The sequence below is a fragment of the Maniola jurtina genome, chromosome 20 (genome assembly GCF_905333055.1).
Source record: "Maniola jurtina chromosome 20, ilManJurt1.1, whole genome shotgun sequence".
In the NCBI taxonomy this organism is placed as follows: Eukaryota; Metazoa; Arthropoda; class Insecta; order Lepidoptera; family Nymphalidae; genus Maniola; species Maniola jurtina.
Window position 1 is genome coordinate 5,942,118 of NC_060048.1, and position 20,809 is coordinate 5,962,926.

The 20,809-nt window shown below is 38.2% G+C and overlaps 2 protein-coding genes across 4 annotated transcripts; one reads left to right on the top strand and one right to left on the bottom strand.

Moving 5' to 3' along the window:
• The first annotated feature begins 1,107 nt into the window (after window positions 1-1,107).
• Window positions 1,108-13,459, top strand: LOC123875468. Of its 3 annotated transcripts, XM_045921309.1 has the most exons (8): window positions 1,108-1,254; window positions 2,155-2,304; window positions 7,291-7,401; window positions 8,358-8,491; window positions 8,658-8,826; window positions 9,207-9,643; window positions 9,719-9,940; window positions 10,064-13,459. In XM_045921309.1, the coding sequence occupies exons 1-8, from the start codon at window positions 1,155-1,157 to the stop codon at window positions 12,599-12,601; spliced, it is 3,861 nt and encodes a 1,286-aa protein (XP_045777265.1). In that variant the 5' UTR covers window positions 1,108-1,154; the 3' UTR covers window positions 12,602-13,459. The 3 variants fall into 3 exon arrangements, with proteins under 3 accessions (XP_045777265.1, XP_045777263.1, XP_045777264.1); XM_045921307.1 differs by having other exon boundaries at window positions 9,207-9,940; XM_045921308.1 differs by lacking the exon at window positions 1,108-1,254 and adding an exon at window positions 1,439-1,558 and having other exon boundaries at window positions 9,207-9,940.
• A 2,030-nt stretch (window positions 13,460-15,489) lies between these two features.
• Window positions 15,490-20,809, bottom strand: LOC123875472. The gene is made up of 6 exons (XM_045921317.1): window positions 20,306-20,809; window positions 19,151-19,501; window positions 18,739-18,836; window positions 17,662-17,984; window positions 16,501-16,753; window positions 15,490-16,418 (listed from the first exon to the last, which is right to left on the bottom strand). Exons 1-6 carry the CDS (start codon window positions 20,627-20,629, stop codon window positions 15,995-15,997), a joined length of 1,773 nt encoding a protein of 590 aa, XP_045777273.1. The 5' UTR covers window positions 20,630-20,809; the 3' UTR covers window positions 15,490-15,994.

Here is a 20,809-nt window from a genome sequence, read left to right on the forward strand (position 1 = left end):
TTACAACTAGGGTAAGCAGTACTTTTATACCTCTATGAGCTGCACGCCACTGGGTACCAGTATAGCACGGTCTACATATTCTTGGCATCTGACACGACGATAACTTATTTCAAGTATAGAAATTGTGGCAATTGATACAGCAGACAATTCAATAAACACTGATATTAAACTTAATCTCGTAATATTCGTAGATCAACGCACCACGATGCATGGCAAAACTCAGTTCATGGCACGGTTTAGTAGGCAGCTACTCTCTCATAGAGACACATCGCGCTTCTCCCTTGAGGGAAAGAACAGTTCGTAACGCTTCTTTTTCGATATTAGAACACTCTTGTCGAAGTAGCTGTTTGCAGTCCACTTTTTTTTTTCTCACCTGGTGGTAAGTAATGATGAAGTCTTTAAGATGGAAGCGAGCTAACCTGGAAGGGGTATGGCAGTTTGAAAGTTAGCAATGGCACATACCTAGCTTCACCACGCTATAGCCTCAATAGCTCAACCGGTAAAGGAGTGGACTGAAAACCGAAAGGTCGGCGGTTCAAACCCCGCCCATTGCACTATTGTCGTACCTACTCCTAGCACAAGCCTGACGCTTAGTTGGAGAGGAAAGGGGAATATTAGTCATTTAACATGGCTAATATTCTTTTTTTTTTTTTAATTATTCTGGATGCGGCAGCAATCTTTCTGTAAGTGTACAATAAAATCTAATTTGTTGAAACAATTCGTCTTGACTCATGACTTTAATAAGAATGCTTGAGGTATAATCTGTACTTAATGAGTTTATCCTGTTACTTCCAGGTAGTAAGAATGCGGCGGCAAAGCGGATGCGTGAACGCGGGCGGCGGTGGCTAGCATGGCCGGGCTGCTCCTACTGCATCTGTTGAGCGCCGCGGCCGCCGCTAGCCTCGGCGATCTGGCGAGACGAGACACCGGCGACGTGTTCACTATACTCGGTAAGAATGCGGCGGCAAAGCGGATGCGTGAACGCGGGCGGCGGTGGCTAGCATGGCCGGGCTGCTCCTACTGCATCTGTTGAGCGCCGCGGCCGCCGCTAGCCTCGGCGATCTGGCGAGACGAGACACCGGCGACGTGTTCACTATACTCGGTAAGAATGCGGCGGCAAAGCGGATGCGTGAACGCGGGCGGCGGTGGCTAGCATGGCCGGGCTGCTCCTACTGCATCTGTTGAGCGCCGCGGCCGCCGCTAGCCTCGGCGATCTGGCGAGACGAGACACCGGCGACGTGTTCACTATACTCGGTAAGAATGCGGCGGTAAAGCGGATGCGTGAACGCGGGCGGCGGTGGCTAGCATGGCCGGGCTGCTCCTACTGCATCTGTTGAGCGCCGCGGCCGCCGCTAGCCTCGGCGATCTGGCGAGACGAGACACCGGCGACGTGTTCGCTATACTCGGTAAGAATGCGGCGGCAAAGCGGATGCGTGAACGCGGGCGGCGGTGGCTAGCATGGCCGGGCTGTTCCTACTGCATCTGTTGAGCGCCGCGGCCGCCGCTAGCCTCGGCGATCTGGCGAGACGAGACACCGGCGACGTGTTCGCTATACTCGGTAAGAATGCGGCGGCAAAGCGGATGCGTGAACGCGGGCGGCGGTGGCCAGCATGGCGCGACTGCTCCTGCCGTTTAACGCCACGGCCACTGCAGCCTTGGCGATCTGGCGAGACGAGACGCCAGCGTAATGCTCACTCCCTATTCCTGATACCTGCAGGTTATTCAGAGATAGTCTTCCTACCCTACAGCCCAGATTTAGTCCCGAGCAACGTTGTGCATAGTTTGGATTTGACAAGAATAATTATGAGGCTGGGGATTTGCAAACGAAGTCGAAATCAAGCCGGCTGTAGAAAGCAATTTCGATGGTTACATAAGACAATTTAGCAAACTATAATATTTTTCGGAGCTATTAAATTCGTAATAGAATTGCATTTCACTGAAAGGAAATCACTTTGTGAAATAATTACCTACCTATTTTATAATAATATCATAGTTACGTATAGAACAAGTTAGAAATAAATAATCGCATAAAACGTTGTGCTAATCCACGCAAATATGCAATTAAATATGTTAATAATCTTCAACCGCTTTCTTATGGATGTTGTAATGGTAGGTACTCACTATGTTTATTCATTTATTGAAATTGTTATACAGGTGGTGAATGTGGGCCGGCGCGATGCGTGGAATACGGCGCGGGTGCGGCGAACGCAAGGGATTCGGTGAAGGGGGAGTGTGCTTGTTCGTGTCCTCAGCGCGCTCCTTTATTCAGGGAAGATCGAGAGCTTTGTGTCGACGATCTACCAGGTAATCTATACTAATATTATAAAGAGGAAACCTTTGTATTTTTGTATTTTTGTATGTTTGTATTGAATACCTAGGCTCAAAAACTACTGGACCGATTTCAAAATTTCTTTTACTATTACTTAGAGGGATTCTTCCGAATCCGTATAGGCTATATTTTATCCCGGAAAATAGATAGGATTTTTCGTGGTAGTGAAAATTGTGGAGTAAGGCGTCGAAAAAACTGCCGTACGTTAACGATTCTCGCGAACGCTGGTTAGAGATGCATGGTTGACTTCTATAGACAAGTTGTAGAACTCAATAATGCCTACAAAAAAGTCCGCGATAGTATAAACCAAACATTTATATTTTAGCCATTATAACCACTTTTCCATAGAATAAAAGTAATTAAAATTATTAGCCTATGTTTATTGATCATATTATCGTCAAATACTAATCCTTATCCAAATAAACTATTTATTGAGATAGGCTACTTTTTATCCCGGAAAATCAAAGAGTTCCCACGGGATTTCGAAAAACCTAAATCCACGCGGGCGAAGCCGCGAGCATCGGCTAGTTGCTGATACAGTGGACTAGTAGAGTATGCGTGGAGTAGGTACCTACTGGGGCAAGGGATTCTGTGAAGTCGGAGTGTGCTTGTTCGTGTTCTCAGCGCGCTCCGTTGTTCAGGGAAGACCAGGGAAGAGCGAGAGCTTTGCATCGACGCCCTTCCAGATAAATAAATCAAACCAACTGAAACGCCCACAGCTGGTCTATCAAATCAAGCCAAATCACCAAATTTTGGGAAGGTTCGTAAGGTATCTTTCTCGCCTAAATAGGGCTTGAGATTTGCGCCTCAACAATAAGTAGGTAGAGTAATAAATCAGCAGCATACTTTTAACATAGGTACATGCAAGGGGTCATAATGTCACATTTTGAATTTTATTGTTCGCTTCACGCGGGCGCAAGTTTTATACTTGCTATCACCGCCATTATTAAGTTATATAGGTATTATATACTTAGAAGAGGGGGGGGGGAAGATGTTACGTATGTATATGCAAAACTAACAATGTAGGTGCATGTCGGCAACTTATGTCTCCGGAACATTTCCGGTTGACTTGCGTCGCCTGTCCTCAGACGAGACGACGTAATCATTGTTTACAAACAAAACCTTGGCGCACGTGACATAACAATACCAACCTATGATACCAACGCATAGGTATAAAGTATGAACGCATCACTTGAAACATGCGGTTACAATACTTTCACCACTTAGACCACTAAAGCAACATCAAGTAAAGAAAAATTATGAACACATGGGTAAACATTTAACCACTAATCTTCCTAATTAATTGAATTAAACTTGGAAAAAAGACTTCCGGCGTGATGTGTTGTAATAATTTTGAAGGTAGGTACTTTACTAGATCCACGGAAAGAAGTTAGCATAGGGCTCTGTTACGTAATCCCATACAAATGACAGCGACAAACATCTCAGTTGGTGTTAACTAACCATTTTTAGTCAGTAACTAATTACAAACAGGTTTTCAAAAACATTCGAAATCCAATTCGAAGATGTTCTCAAAAACATTCGAAAATAAATTCGAAAACATAGTTTCGTCTGTGATTGGTTGGTGACTCAAAATGATTAACACCCACTGAGATTTTTGAATCTGTCATTTGTATGGGATTACGCAGTTCAGAGAGAGCTCTTCTTAGAATAAAAACCCAGGAGCTCTTATACAAAATATCTAACTAATATTCCCCATTCTCCTCCTACTAAAAACGTAATGCTTGAATTAGGAGTTGGTACGACAGTAAGTGCAAAGGGTGGGGTTTGAACCACCGACCTTTCGGAATTCAATCCGCTCCTTTAAGCGTTGAGCTATTGAGGCTCACATCATTCTTTTCGTGGATAAAAATAGGCAGCCAGCCAAAGTCCAATTTGTAAGCGCATAACATCTGATGTTATGGTGGTTCGTAATGGGTGCCCTATCGATGTGAAAACCTCATCAGTCATTACATTCTAGCACATAAAAATATACATACTCAATAAATAGAGTTGCTAATTTCGACATGGTGTCATGAGAGTGGGAAAATTTATAATTTTTCACACTAGCGCTCTAAGTAAATCGAAGCGTATAAATTCATACTAATAAACTAATGGTATTGAAGTCTTAATTTATTACAATCAATTTTATTGGGATTCCGGCAACCCGTATAAACAAAAAGGCAATGCCTATATCTTCCTTGTGGCTACGTGGTGAAAGAGTTCAGAATTCAGATACCTACCTATGTGTTTTGAATTCCAAAGTTGGCATATAATTATGTCAATGTAAATACATTGAACCAGTTATCTCCCTTTTTTTGTTGTTAGATAGGCTCGCGTTTGACGACAATCATGCCTGAGAAGCAGAGCAATTATGAGGCCTAGATAGAAGCGCTCTTGCCATACTCTTTGCCCATAAGATGCCTATTTACTCTTACCTTGAAGCCTCAACTTGAAGGTATTCAATTATACTTGGCAGGAAACGCGGACGTTCAGAAGGGTATTCCACATCTTAGCGGTTCGTATCAGAAACGTTGAGAAAAACGCTTCGTACAAGTATAGTATGCGACAGATCGAGATGGCAATCGAGATCGCCCCGCACACCCGCCCAGCCCCCGCGTTAACCCGGGTGACTTGCGAGTGTGCGGGGTGTCTCCCGCCTCATACCCTAATTGCCATCTCGACTTGTCGCGAACTATAGATTTGATGTCGAACACTAAGGCTGCCAAAGTTCACGGTTTCTCGCTATTCTATGATAGAACGGTGAAGGAGGAAAAAGGTTGTGAAGTTCCCTGAGCATACTTTCCAAAATACTTGAACCAAATTGCATTTGTATGGAGCGAGTAACCAATTAAACATCACTTGCTTGAATGGCAAAGGAAACTCGTGAGGAAAAATACATGCCTGAGAGTTTTTAAAGGTGTGTGAAGTCTGCCCTTGGTCAGCTTGGTGAGTAATAGTCTAAGCTCTTCTAATTCTGAAAGGGGAAAACTGTGGACCCGTTCTCAGTAGTGAGCCGGCAACGGGTTGATCATGATATCCGATAAACGACCAATTAAAAAACAGGCGACATTGCGATGATTCTGGAAGCTGAGCAATTTCGCCTGCATAGATAATGTTAATGATCCTTTTCAAACAGACTATAAACTTTCTTGGGTAAGTAATAATATTTTCATAATAGATAATGTAGGACCCGAACTGTATTATATTAACTTTCATATCAATTTAATCGGATTGCCTACCGTCTTTATCACACGTGGATATCTATTCGTGTGGTCTTTATGAAGGTAAATCTATACTATAGGTACCTAGCTATACTACTTATCTACATAGGCACTTTAATTTGTAGATTATTCTGCAGTTTATTAGTCAGTCCCAATAAAATTATAGTAAAACCTGCGAGTCCGGAATTATGCATATAGCTAATAAAATGAATATCCGGTAGGTATCTAACCTAGTACGTAGGCAATATTATTAATCCTAACAGCAGGTAAGCATACTAATACCGCCTAATACACCTAGGTGCCTGTACTCAAATCCTAATAATGAGACCTAAGGGTCTAGGGGTTATTAGTTATTACGAGTGGATTTAGGATTTTAAAGATCCCGTGGAAACTGTTGATTTTCCGGGATAAAAAGTTGCCCATGTCAATTATAAGGACGCAAGCTACGTCGATGCCAAATTTCATACAAATCGGTTAAGCGGATGGGTCTTTAGGAATCCCGCGGGAACTGTTTGATTTTCCGGGATAAAAAGTAACCTATGTCCGTCTCCGGGATTAAAGCTAACTCTGTACCAAATTTCGTCAGAATCGATTAAACTGTTGGGCCGTGAAAAGGTAGCAGACAGACAGAAACACTTTCGCATTTATAATATTATTTTTTATTATTATTATAGGTAATTCTTACCTAGATTGGATAGGTCACCCGTATATAAATTACACAATAAGAATGCCATCAGGTGCCATCGTGACCTCGAAGCTAGGCGTTAGTGACAGTAAAATCCACATTGAAAGCAAAAACGATGCGACACATTTAATTTTCGCTAAGCTGTAATAAATTCGGGCATCGATAATCTCTTTACAAAGTTACGTAAGCCAGATTTATTGACAGGCATTTTTGTAATTTGTCCCATATTATTGCAGGTAGGCAGAAAGCACAGTAAATACCTACACAATGATTTGACATAACGCCTTCGATGCATAAAAAATTGGGGTTTTAATAAAATTGGTTTTTTTTTGTTAGGCTTCTCTTGCGGAGAACTTTCATGCAACAGCGAAAATAAAAAGCTGGCTTAGTATTTTAAGGGGCATGAGACAGCACCGTGCATCACGGGCTGACCCGTCGCTTCCACCTTAAGAGCACACTCCTTTCCTTGGTTGAATGATGAACACAGCCAGCGTGTGGAAGCTGCATAGGTTCGCTTGCGATTGGTTGGCCACTCAAGATGGTTAACGCCCACTGAATCTTTTATCTTTGTCATTTGTATGAGATTATGTAACGGAGAGAGCCTTGTACGAACTTCTCTCCGTGGATAGAGATACCTCTACTTAGATACTCATCTAAGTCTTTGTCATTGTTTAAATCCCTTATTCTACCTGTCAATTTCGTTCAAGTACTTTTGTAGAGCAGTTTGTTAATGTCATGATTAACCCATTTCCACCCCACTACTGAGTACGGGTCTCCTCTCAGAATTAGAAGGGTTTAGGCCATAGTCTGCCACGCTGGCCCAATGCGGATTGGCAGACTTCTCACACCTTTGAGAACATGGAGAACTCTCAAGCATGCAGGTTTCCTCACGATGTTTTCCTTCACAGTTAGTGATATATAATTGCTTAAAACGCACATAACTGAAAAGTTAGTGATGCGTGCCCGGGATCGAACCCCCGACCTCCGATTAGGAGGCGGACGTTCTAACCACTAGGATATCACAGCTTTGTTAATATGTTTGCTATCAATTGCAGAATGCTCCCTGGCAACCTTCGGCTCCGGTACCGCTGTGCAACGGATCCCGTTTATCTATTTGCCGCTCAAAGGTCAAATCATACATCCATCTCGAGAAATCACCTTCCACAGTAAGCACCCACCTACATCAATTTATTTTACTAATAGCGATATTACGATGCCTAATTTATTTTACTCGTAACTATTGAGAAAACGATCTGTTCTAATTTTCCTAATCTTTGACTGCTAGGTATTTGGCGTTGAAATTTTTTTTGGCTTTGGCCATGCTAATCATGACTAATACTCCCGCGTAAAGCTTGTGCCAGGAGTGGGTATGACAATAGTGCAACGGGTGGGGTTTGAACCGCCGACCTTTCGGAATTCAGTCCGCTCCTCAACCGTTGAGCTATCGAGGCTTTAAAAGTTGGTTAAAGCAGAGATGGAGCATTTCAAAGCATGGAGGATATAGGCTCGCACTTGACGACAATCGTGCCTGAGTTACGAGTACAAAGCAATGTTGAGGTCTCTGTTGGAGCGCGCTTGCCTAGAAGATGCCTAGGTATTCACTCTTGCCTTGAAGGCAATGACCTTCTAAACAGTCAGTGCTTGAAGGTATTCAAGTTATACTTGACAGGAAATTATTACCTACTACTTACTTCCAAGTAGATCGGTATACACAATACGGTATTTGTCTAGGGTCAAAAATAGTCTTCCAAAATATGTAAAATCCATGTCCTTTGTATAAGTGGAATAACCATTTCAAGTTATCGATTAAAGTAAAAAAGCAGGTCAAATCGTTGTGACGTCACATGCCAGTATTTGATAGCTAAGCTCGCATACCAAGCGCGTGTTTTGCCGTTTGACAATGATTTGATTTGATACTGATTTGACTACTTGTGAAAACACCCGTAGCTCGATTCCGTAAAACCTGCATCAATCATTATTACAATCGTAATTATTGATGCTAATAGTGAGCGACCTTCAACCAATCAGAGGTGGTTGCGGTCGTGACATTGTAGCTGCCGATTGTGGTTGGTGATGGTGATTAGACGTGCGGTCTGATGATCTATAATTTGATATTTTTCAGATGTGAAAACTCCGATCTGCGCTGTGTCAGGAGCCCAGTTCCTGACCCGAAAAGGCTTTCTGGATCTCCGCAACACGGTCGATGCTGACGTGCCATTTAGTTTGTTTCGTGATGAAGGCAGAACCTTTCTACAGGTAGGTAGTACCTATTTCTTTAATTCTTTTTGGATTATTTTAAAATCGGTCAGTGTTTGAATAACTATGATTTGAATAATATTTAATAATAAACATATTTGAATAAATATCTCACCATTAAATAAAATAATGATATTATATTATATTATTACTTATAACATTCCAGTGGAGCGGTGAAGATGAAGTGCGCAAGCGCATGTCTGGACGCGTCATGGTGGTGCGGCTGCTATGTCGAGATATCTCCACCACGCCAATATCCCCCTTAGATCTGAGGGGGGTGTTTACACCGTGTGTTGCATTTAGGGTCCAGGGCACGCCTCCAAGGCATTCTAACAGTAAGTTTAAAAGCAAAAACTTTGTATTTTAGACAAAATTATTCGTATCAGATTAAAGAGTCCTTTTGGGAAAGACAGAACAAACATAATCGGAGAGGAGAGGAGATGTGTTCAGTCCGACCAATCAGTTTCAAAATAGATAACGTAAAAAAAATATCACGTCATCTTTTAGAAATCTGATTGGTTGACTGTACACATCTCTTCGCTGCGCTCAGTTCGATATCGGGCCTAACTGTTTGAGCTTTTTCAAAGATCCTAAAGTTAAACTAAGGTGTAAAAGTTTTGATGTCTTCTTTTTACTAAGCATCCTCGCACATTCTTGCTGAAAGGGCGACTTCGCCATTTTTCATAACATAAGTAATGTATTTTTTCAATTTCAGATATAACTGAGGTTCAGTTCGCATCTAACGCACAAACTTCCGAAACATCTAGCACATCTGGACTGAGTGTCACAGAGTACATAGCAATCGGAATCAGTTCCTTACTACTCGGTCTTATATACGTCGCCTCTGTTTTCCTCTACTTACACATCAAACGGCGCCGCAAAGCCTCCGCTGAAGACAACGCTTTGAGGAAACTCAAAGTGCTACGAAAAAAAGATGGAACCGCTATAACGGAACATGATATCATAAGAATAAATAATGAAAGGGTTCAATCATTGGCCAATGCATTGGGCCAAGACGATGGAGTGGTTAAGAAAAACCCATTATTGAATGTTGGAAGACAATTCCATGAAAATAAAAGCTTTACTAGCGATCTTTCTGATTCTGAAGATTTCCCTGATAGCAGTTTACATGGTGAAGAAAATGCCTTTAACGTACGTATTTTTCTAGAATTAATAACTTCTTCTATTCAAAAACAAGGCTCTTATTCAAGGTATTTAAATTTTCAGAATGAAACATCTGTAGTTATACATAGGCATATGAAAGAAATAAGACATCAAGGGGATGGTTTGGAATTAAATCATAGAGATGAATCAAGCATAGAACGTCTTCCAGATGAGCATGTGTCCATAGTAGAGACAATAGACGACCGTGAGATCGCAAGACCAGTGGGAACAACACGGCGCAAACTTTACTTTAACCCAGCGTACTTCGAACCTCATTTAATGGCAGTAAGTACCTAGTTACAGAAACCCCTATTTACATATTAGAAAACAACATTCTAAAACTTAACAAATATATCCTGACAAAAAAATCTATTGTCTATGTCTTGATATCTTAATTTTATTTTCCAGGATCCCCCTGCTGCGGCAATTGAATTCCTTTCAAAAATTCGAGAAGTTATAGCAATCGCTAAACAAAAAATGGCTACAAAGCGCTTTCATCCAGTCTTAAATCATATACCAGAAGAAGAAACTTATCCAAATAATGGAAACAGCGTTGATCTTTACCACGGCATGGGCAGTCAACGAAGTGGAAGCGTAGTTAGCCTTAAAAGAGAGAATAGTAGAAAGAAATCTTCTAATTGCTTAGGCTGTCCGGGATGCAAAACAAATAACACTAATGATGATGTCCAAACATTCATGAAGTACGATATAACTGCCTGTTCAAACTGTCTTGGTGACAAAGGAGAAAAACAAAACAGCATCAGAAAATGGTTAGAAAATATTCCAATTGGAAAACAAGTATTTTACAATGAAAGCCAAACCCAAAACTTAGCTATTTCGTTGTTATCTTTACCAAACAATGAAAAGCAATGTCAGTTACAAAAACAAAACAGTTTTTGTTCATCTCACACTGCGAATGTAACAGATGAATTCGCACGTTCCAAGAGAAATGCTTCCCGTTCAGTAAGATCGGAACCATGTGTACGAAACTTCAATATTCCTTTACCAGAATTTGACGATGCTGAATCTGAAAATAATCATCGCCAAACTGTTTCACGTGTAGACGATATAAGGCCCATTGATTTCAATGGATATCGTTCTGGGAGTTTACGGAAGAAACTCGACGGCACTAAACTAAACGGAAACACCTTAATAAAAAACAATGCTTTACCAGATATGGTAAATGAAGCTGTAGCTCTTGATAATTTCTCAAGGTCATCATATAATTTAAGCAGTTCAGATGAAGAACGGTGCCCAAAACATTTAACACCAGATGAGGCTCAAACCACATATACCAAAAACAACTCAGATATACCTTCAGGAAATGAATACGAAACAGACAGCCTTGAACGAACATCAAATAAAAAAGCTAAAACTGGTCTTATTGATTATCCCGATGTTTCATCATCCCAAGCGAGTCCAAGTTTAAGCAATGCCTTGCCATTAGAAGAAGAACTTACAATGAGAAATGCTGTATATAAAACAAACTCAAGTGGTACTAGCAACACTCCATCACCAGAAGCAAATATGCAAGTAGATGACGATCACTATGAAGTTATAGAAATAAAAAAGACTAAAGTGGAACCCGCTATTGATGTTAAATTAAAACCTAATTCTAATTATAGCTTGGTAACTGAGGTGTATGTAAACAACAGTTATAATTTTAGCAGTGCGCCAACCTCGCCAAGCGGTTCTGAAAGCTCAATGGGAAGTAGAAAATTATTTCAATCGAATAATTTAGAAGAGAGACCTGGATGCTTGACAATAGAAGTAAAAGACCCACCAGAAAACTATATAAAAATTCATGAATCAGACGGTTTCGAACCAGACACATTAGACCGTAAACATCCAAAGCACAGAGAGATTATAGAAAGTATTCAATTTAGTCGAAAAGATCTATTGAAAAACATCGGTACTACAAAACCCCGAAATCATGAACGCATAGAACTAAGAAACAGTGGCACATTCATTAAGAACAATGCAAAAAGTGAAGGTTCAAACAAGTTCAACAGCTTAAGAAATGATCATGAACATCAGCGTCATTTTCAGAGTCGCCCAAAGCTGTCGCCAAATATATACAGTAGCTCAAAATCACTAGAAGATACAACTGACGATAATTTGGATTTATCGTCCAATGGATGGACCTCTGAAGATAGTCGAATATTAACATTAGAACTAAGGCATTCGAAGAGGCAACGACAATGCACACCGCCTACTATAAAACAACTTAAAAACTTAGCTCGACCTGATATTTTGCCGCCTTTGCCACCAATTGAAGATACCATATATGAAAATCCTAAAGTATCTAAAAGAGTACAATGTGATAACACAGAAATAGAACACATTTCCTCTATAATGCACAGTAGAAGTGTTAGTCCAAGGACGAATAATACAATATCAGAGTCCGATATAATTCGCGATAACATGTCTCCTCGTGATTCCATATGTAAAGCTTCACAAATCCCAGTTACATCATCCACTCATTCTCCAAACTCGGAACATGAAGATCTTTATCTTGCACAATCGAGCCACAGTGACATGAAATTAGATGACAGCCGAAGTTCTAAAAGGATGAAAAGTTGTTATGGCAGCGGAATAAACACTAATACATTCGTTAGAACTCAGAAAGGAGATAACTTTCATAGGACTAAGTTTCGACGGAAAAAGGGTACCAATATAGAAGATTCTGGTTATCTCAGTAGTGACTCGACGAGTTCTAAGCAAATTCAACGAAAATTAGTCATCGCAAAAATAGCTAGTTGTACTGAAAGTGACGACACGGGGGACGAAGCTAGGAGTGAATCTGGCGCTGAAAGTATTGAAACACATTCAGTGTATTTTGGCAATTGTCAAAAACATACTAACGAGATCATGAAAAACACTACCAAAGTGCCTAAAGATACTAGGAGAAAAATTAAAGTTAGAAGTGAAAATCATAGCCAGTGAAACTTGTGCAATAATAAATAAACACAGTGCAATAATAGATTAACCAATACTTTTAGTTATAGACGTAAGTATAGTTTGATACCTATAAAATTATGAATACATACAATACCTCTGCAAAAATATATAGATCCATTAGTCTAATTTAATTGTAACTAATAATAATATAACGAAGAAAGGCCGGACGTGCAATGCAATAATAGAATAATTAAATGTTAAACAGAGTAATAAATAAAATATTATAATACCTGTTTATCTTTGTACAGTTTAATAGATAGATAATTATATCTTTCTAGATATTATTTAGCTTTTAAGAAATTGCTTTCTGTGTTTTGATGTAAAATGTGTTAAATATATTGTTGTTATGTGTATTATAGGTAGATAAATTTTATTTTATGACTTTTTGTAAATATAAAGCAGAGTCAGGCAGCAAAATTTGGCTTCCTAGTACCTGACAAATATAGATTGCTCCGGAGAGGGGTTTTACGCTAGAAGCAGTTTCTTAATCCCCTCCGTTATGTAATAGAGCATACGTTATTTGGTTGTTACTTGTTGAGAATAAGCAATTTGGAATAATACATTGAATTATCACAATCATTATAAAAAACCATTTTCGGCACCTCAGTTTTTTCTTACACATCATACCACACTCTTCCACATCTCTTTCTACGTAGAACATTGTGAAAGGGATAGAAATACCTACCTTTAGTTTTGTCGATTATCGGCCAAAATTAAAGTCAATCTATCTGTAATCTGTTGATAAGTTACTTAGCAATGTTGTTATTCGTCAAGACTTTTTGACAAATAACAGCGTTGCTAAGCAACTTATCGACAAGTTAATAGATTGAGCATTATTTTGACCGTTAGTTTACAGTAAAATTCTTATCAATACATAAATATTACTGGACTTCGTCTGTGGTGGCGTTTGCTGGCGCGCGTGTTGTGACTTTTTGGAGTGTTTTTTTTTGTTAAAACTGACTGAAAAGCGCTCTAAGGGGGTGCCGTGCGTATGTCGGCGAGCGGCGGCACAGACGGGGTCCATACTTGTATAGTTTAGCTAACTTGTTACAAATAACAACAAACTTGACATTGGCTAATCATTGTAAAAGCCAGACGAGAGAGGAAAAAAAAAATATTACTAAAAAGTCTACACTTTATGAATATTATAATTTTGTTTTATCATGGTATACTTACCTACTTTCTGCTTACTTTTGATTATTCCAAGGATTGATTATTCCCAACACATATTCTAACGGTTGTGGGTATTTTAGGAATCAATATAATAAATAATAATCATATTATTTTAATAATAGCTGATAAATGGTGCTAACAACAGGAATAAACCGGGTATCGAATTTTGACGTGTTTTATATTAGGTATATTATTATTATAGATCAATTTTGTATGTTTGCCGTATTTTGTTATTGATAATGTTAATTTTTATGACTAGATATAAATTCTATTTAGTGTTAATTATTATTAAAGGCTCAATTTTATTTTAATTATTAAGTAAATTAATATATGTAGGGTGAATTATTAAATACTAAAATTAGACTATTGAATCGATATAATTACATAATGCGGGTAGACAATCGATATATTTATTTGGCTTATTTCATACTTAGAGCTCGTTCACACAGGCTGTGTAATGACGCGTCATATCTGCGTAACCCAAACAAGAGTTATCTTGGGAGTTGTCCGCGTTTCGCCTTTTCCGGCTACGTTGTCTAGATGTATGGTTTCGTCCCAAAAAAAAGGATTGGTACAAATTAAATGAGATAATTTAAACTCAATGTCTGGACTGTATTATGTATTTATTTCACCTTATATCTAAACTTTCTTCAAGTGTACTAAACACTATAAAAATTAAACAATATCCGCATATTATGCTCTCTTTACATGCAGTATTTATTTAATATTTAAGGCCTAGTTTACACCAAACGAGATGCTGGACCGCGAAACTCGGCATTTAATTCAAAAGCGCTAATCGGTATAGGTGTAAACTATCCTTAAATAATAGTGACGTAGTCTGACTCCAAGGACTGTCTTTTTATGATTTTTGCAATCAAATATTTAGAAACTTAATAAACCATTATTGTAATGTATTCTTTATTTTTGTTTCGATTATAGTTTAAGTTAAATGATGCCCGCGACTTCGTCCGCGTGGACTTAGGTTTTTTAAAAATCTTGTGGGAACTCTTTTCCGGGATAAAACATCTGTGCCCGCGATGCCATGAAAGGCTAGCAGACAGACAGACACACTTTCGCATTTATAACATTAGTACGAATAGTTAACAACAATATTGTCTACAAACAAAATGTAGTAAACAAAGACGCCTGAGCTCTGATTACGTGACTGTTTATTATTATTTTAAGTATTTTTTAGTTAAGTCAGAAGTTGAATAATTTTGTACTTTATGTAAGTTTAATAGACAAAGTCTGAATTAATTATTATTAATTTTATATTTCCATTTTATTGTAAGTAATAAATAAGTATCACAATTTTGAATAAAAAATATTTTTGACAATGGTTTTTTTTTAAATATATTACTTGTACAGCGATCAAAATCTCATGCACTTCAGTGGAAACATACCCTTAACGCAGTGCTTTTTCAACGGTGTATGAGCCCTTACATTCTATTTATTTGTTTACTACTATCACAGTGGCATTTTATAAGCTTCAAGGCCTGAGCAACAAATTGCGACATTTCGGCATGCGACAGAGCCGCAAGGTACAATAATTTAAAATGCAGCAAGAATAGTCGGCAGACAGACGTACCGTAATAGTCTAAGGGTGAGATCTATAGAGCGCGCTTTGACTTAAGTTTCAGTTAAAACGAGACAGATTTATGCCAGCGGTATAACGCTGTCTCGTTTTAAGAGCTCGTTCACACAGGCTACGTAAGCGTTGCGTAAGCGTAGACGTAGCGAGTACCATTACGTTGTAATACACGGAACTGTATGAAACATGGCATACCGCTTGCGTGGCGTGAACGTTCACGTAGACGTAATGCGTGCAGTTACGCCTATGGGTTCACTCGCACTACGCATGTGTCACGTATACGCGCGCATTCGCGATTGGTGTGAATCGGCCATAATTGTCTTAAGTCTGAGCAAAGGCAAAGTGCGCTCTTTAGATCTCAGAGACCCATTAGGCACGGTCGACTAGGACGGCGACCGTTAGAATCTGTGATTTGTATAGAAGTTGCAGAGTCTATACGCACGGAGCTGCGGCGACTCCGTGCGCATGATCACGGCGACTTCCATATAAATTACAGATTCTTACGGTCGCTGTCAACTGAGTTGCCGGGCGACTAGTCGCCCGTGCGCTGCTGCTTTAATGTTTCCATTAGTAGCATGCCGCACTGTCGCAACTTGCTTTTACTTACTATTTTTTCAATCATCAATAATCATGCAATCCAAATCATCATCAAATGACGGCTGATCTTCATGCAACGATATACTCTTGATTCCTTTCAAACTCTCTTCCAGTATTTTGTTTCTAAATTCTAAATATTTCGGCACTCCCAAAGCCATCAAGTCAACCTCCGTACCAACTTTTTCCTGGATCTCTGGATTTCTATCCTCACTCATTTTTACAGTGCATTCATCAATAAATTCCTTTATCAACTTTGTCTGATTCATAATTGCCGAAGCACAACCCTTGTAATTGATTTCCTCAGTGGTTTGAGATTTTTCATTGTAATTTGACAAGTCATTGCTAATTTCGCATATTCTGTAGTCTGATGTAGTAGCAATAATTCTGTGTGGTACTACGTCATACATGTAATGCATTAAAGCCAATACTTGAGATGGAAACCTTAAAAGAATAGAAATACTATAGTAAAACTAGCTGATGTCTGTGATTTCATCCACATAAAGTTAATAAAAAGTTTACTTACCTTGTATAAACTTGAACATTCATTATATTGGTGCCCTGGATATTGTCATTAAAAACAGCCATAACCCCGTAAAGTTTGTGGAATGGTTTAATCTTATGTATGGCAACATTATCCAGGCACTTTTCCATTTTCAAATACGTGTGAAATATGTCCGATAGTGTTACCACATTATCATCTTGTTTTGTTATGTGCCTGAGGCGCAGATCAAAGCATTCTGACGTAGCGAGAATCGATAGCACCAAATATGTGGGATCTGGAAAAATACAGATACATATATCTATATTATTATGTAATACAAATGAGAAAGTGTACCTGTCTGTTCGTCTGTTAGCTTTTCACGACCCATCTATAGAACCGATTTTGACGTTTGGTAGAGATAGCTTGCATTAAGACTACACCTGATGGAAAGTGATGATGTGGCCTAAGATGGGACGTGTTTACCAAGAAGATGCCTTTTCACTCTAATGCGTAACGTCTTACTAACGCTGCGTTTCGCATACGCAGCATATATTATACGTTACGTTCATATGAATTGAGAAACCCCTAACTTAGGACTGGCTGCATATTATTATAGTATGCGCAAAATAATTACTCCAATCTGAACACGAGGTGTATGATTATGCAAAGCAGATCTCATCCAGGCTTGTATATTTAATGATTAATCTATGACCGGCGCCAACCGCCATGTTACAACTTCAGATTGGATTACTTATTTTGCGTGTACTATGTCAGCATTCAAACGTCCACAGGTTTTTTTATACAGCCGGGGAAATCTTCATGGACACCCACTGGGTAAAGACACTCTTACCGGCTAAAAACCCCTGTTGTCTCAGCCTTTCAGCCTACAACACAGCAACGTTTTTGACTTTTCATTACTCTTGTGGATGTCCACTGTTGAACATAGGCCTCCTCTAGTGAGCTTCTAAAAGTTTTCTTAAAAGTTAGGAGTCACGTGCCCAGATACTCCTAAATGGAGGCTGACATCTTACTACTAGGATACCACTGCTTTGTGCTACACTTTGGTATGACTATGGCCGAACCCTTCTCATACTGAAAGAAGTCCTGTTCTCAGTAGTGAGCTGGCGATGGGGTGATGAAGATGATGAGACCCTGATTAAAATGCAAAGTAGATGCTACAATGATGCAGGTAAAGAAACTCACCAATGTCACTGCAGGACAAAACATCAGAATTCTCCCCCATTACATCCAATGGCGATATTGAAACACTCTCGATCGGCTGTATTTGAATCTTCCCACTTTTGGTATAAGATAGGGCAATCTCAAATTCTATTCTGCTCGCTGTATCAAACTGGAGTTCTTTCAAGTCGACAGTAGCTACAACTGTAGATTCATTGTAACTACTAATTTCTGCATCTCTTTCCTTCCAATGTGGTGGTTTGGAAATAGTTTCAAAAACTTTTGTATTGTTCTCTACCGATTGCTTTGAATCACTATTGAGAAGAACACATACTTCTTTTAAGGGCCTGTAATACAAAGCATAAAGTTGATGTAAGAGCATACTTATATAAGATGATGACTATCAAAAATAAAATGAAAATCTAAATTAAAATAATATTTTCTATACTATTACAGAGAAGAAAGATTTTTTTTTGTAATCCATCAACTTTGAAAATACTGAACCATAGAAATTAAATTAAAATCTAAATTAAATTAATATTTTATCTGTACTAACTATATTATAGAGAGGAAAGATTTGTTTGTTTGGAATCAATCAACTTTGAAACTAGTGAACCAATTTTTATAACTCTTTCAGCTCTTTTACACAACTCTAGGGGAAGCCCTACTACACAAAATATAAATGTCTAACTAAATAAGTGACTTTAAGGGGTATGAGACGGGTCTGCCCGCGAAATTCAAATTTAATTTGGTTTTTCGCAATTTGTTAACTAATAGGACAACGTAGGCTAATGGCATTTTAATTGTGTCAATGGCAATATCATCCTCACAGGTTTATATAAAAATCTTTACTTGAAAGGGTCCAGTTTAAGAAATTAGCTCTAGTATCGACTAATTTGTGAGTTATAGTCGATACTAGAGCTAATTTCTTAAACTGGACCCTTTCAAGTAAAGATTTTAACCCCAAGAAAACATTGCGAAAGGTAGTACTTAAGTATGTACTACTTTTAAACCTGTCAGTTTAGTGTGTTAGGTACAACTAGCTCCTATACTAAATTAAGTAAATACGTAATTGTTTATTAAAATAAAATAAAAACTTACACATTATTATTATTTTTCAAGCTTATTACAATAACAACTTTTTCATTGCACATCTTTACAATTGGAGGTTTCACAGTTACTTGCAGCAAGTTGGAAATCTATGAAATGAAATATGTATCAATAAGGTTATGCTTGTAAACCCATACCAGGTTAACTAGAGTTAAGAAACTTTTGGTTTGATCCTAAATCTACGATTATATGAAATATTAGGCTAGGGTGATGTGAAATCATAGAAAAATAGGACTACTATAAGACTACCTGCGTCAAATGTACTAACATTTGATGCCTGCCAGTGACATTGAGGCTGCGAGATTTTGTTAAAAGTTCCCTATTTATATGAATAGGCACAGCCTATACCTACTAATAAAGCTGTTAGTATATTATTATGTAAACAACAAGATCATGAATTTACCTGATTCAAACAAAGTTTAGGAACAGAATCTTCTGATTTAAAAGTTGTCTTCTGGAACAGAGAAAATGCTGCCGTTTGCCTCATATTGACATACTCTTTATATTTCTGCTCATTGTGATTTGTCGTATACTTTGCTTGTGTCAATTTATTCATAAGTTGTTTGACGATGGGCAACAATTCTTCTGACTTTGCATTGCTCGATTCTATCTGTTTCTGGGTTAAATTATTGAAATTGTCATCAAACACTAACGGTATTGCATCATTCTTCTGAATTATTTTCAAGCTAGCCTGACCTGTGCATTCTAAATCTTCTACTTTATATGATTCAATGTTGGAAACTCTCTTATGTACCTGAAAGAAAAACCAAATTGTATTACTTAATAGCTGTAGAGTATATTTGATAAAATTAAAATTAAATTAGTCTTCTCAAGCAACGCAAAACAATTGTTCGTAAAGGTTTATTGTTAACTAGCAGAAGCCCGCTGCAACTTCGTTCCCGTGGATTAAGGGTTTTTAAAATTGATTTTCCTGGATAAAAATAGCCTATGTGTTAATCCAGGGTATAATCTATCTCCATTCCAAATTTCAGCAAAATCCACCAAGTTTTTGCGTGAAAAATCCATACATACAAACTTTTGTGTTTATAATACTAGTCAGATATCAAAAAACTATCATAATAAGAGCATTAACTAGTTCTATTTTTTCTTTAAAATATATATAAACTTCTATTGACCATAATTACTACAGATTTTTCAATTGGTTAACTTTGGAGATAATGAAGAACAGTATTTTTTTTGACATTTCATATGATAAATCAACAAGTAATACTCATGCATAAAATTAATAAAAATCTGTTTTTTAATGTATGTGCAAAGCTCTTTCATGTGGTACCCACACTTTACACTTAGTAAAGTTATCTAAGTTTAAAAATTGAAAATAATATTTGTTCATGAACACATTTAGATACGGTTTTCAGGTTTTCCCATGATTGTGTTATATTATAACACCTACTTATAGTAAGGGACAGGTTGAGAAGGCAATCAGGGAGCGAACGCCCCACACACCCCCAAAGCCCCGTGCTTTTTACAAAACCTAAATCCACGCGAAATCGCGAGCATAGTCTAGTATTAAATAAATAAATAGGTACTTAGGTACCTGAAGATTCTCATTTCTCGATAAAATGACTATCTCATCCCATGTCTTTAGTAAATAAAAAAGTTCACATTTACTATTTCGTAAAATTTTTATTTCCTTGACTTCGCCTGTATTTTCCACTAGAAGTGAAGAAATTAATTCACGTTGATAATACTCAAGCACCTCGCCACTATTGGTACAAATGGTTACGTCCAGGCACCTCTCGTCTCTCGGATGGTTATCGTAGAACACAAAACAGGCTACTTCACCAATAATGGATGATGGTATCAACTTATGGAGAGCTTGTCGCATAAAGCTCGTATAGTTTACGAAAGCACTCGACATTTTTGCAAGTAAAAATTACATTTTATACTCTTTTTTTGAAGTACCAAGCAGGCAAATAATTGACATATAGAAACATGTAAATACCAATGGTAAATACTACGTTTATAAGAAATAACAATAGGAAATACTCTGAGGATTTAAACGAAAAACGAATGTAAATAATGTGAAGTGTGAACTGTG

Excerpts from the sequence above, each read along its gene's own strand:
- LOC123875472 (XM_045921317.1), bottom strand. The coding sequence starts at position 20,629 with ATGTCGAGTGCTTTCGTAAACTATACGAGCTTTATGCGACAAGCTCTC. Across the intron at positions 18,837-19,150 it reads CTAAACTTTGTTTGAATCAG|ATTTCCAACTTGCTGCAAGT; the intron begins GTAAATTCATGA and ends TTCATTTCATAG. Across the intron at positions 16,754-17,661 it reads TTTGTCCTGCAGTGACATTG|ATCCCACATATTTGGTGCTA; the intron begins GTGAGTTTCTTT and ends GTATTTTTCCAG.
- LOC123875468 (XM_045921307.1), top strand. The coding sequence starts at position 1,155 with ATGGCCGGGCTGCTCCTACTGCATCTGTTGAGCGCCGCGGCCGCCGCT. Across the intron at positions 2,305-7,290 it reads TTGTGTCGACGATCTACCAG|AATGCTCCCTGGCAACCTTC; the intron begins GTAATCTATACT and ends TATCAATTGCAG. Across the intron at positions 9,941-10,063 it reads TCGAACCTCATTTAATGGCA|GATCCCCCTGCTGCGGCAAT; the intron begins GTAAGTACCTAG and ends TTTATTTTCCAG.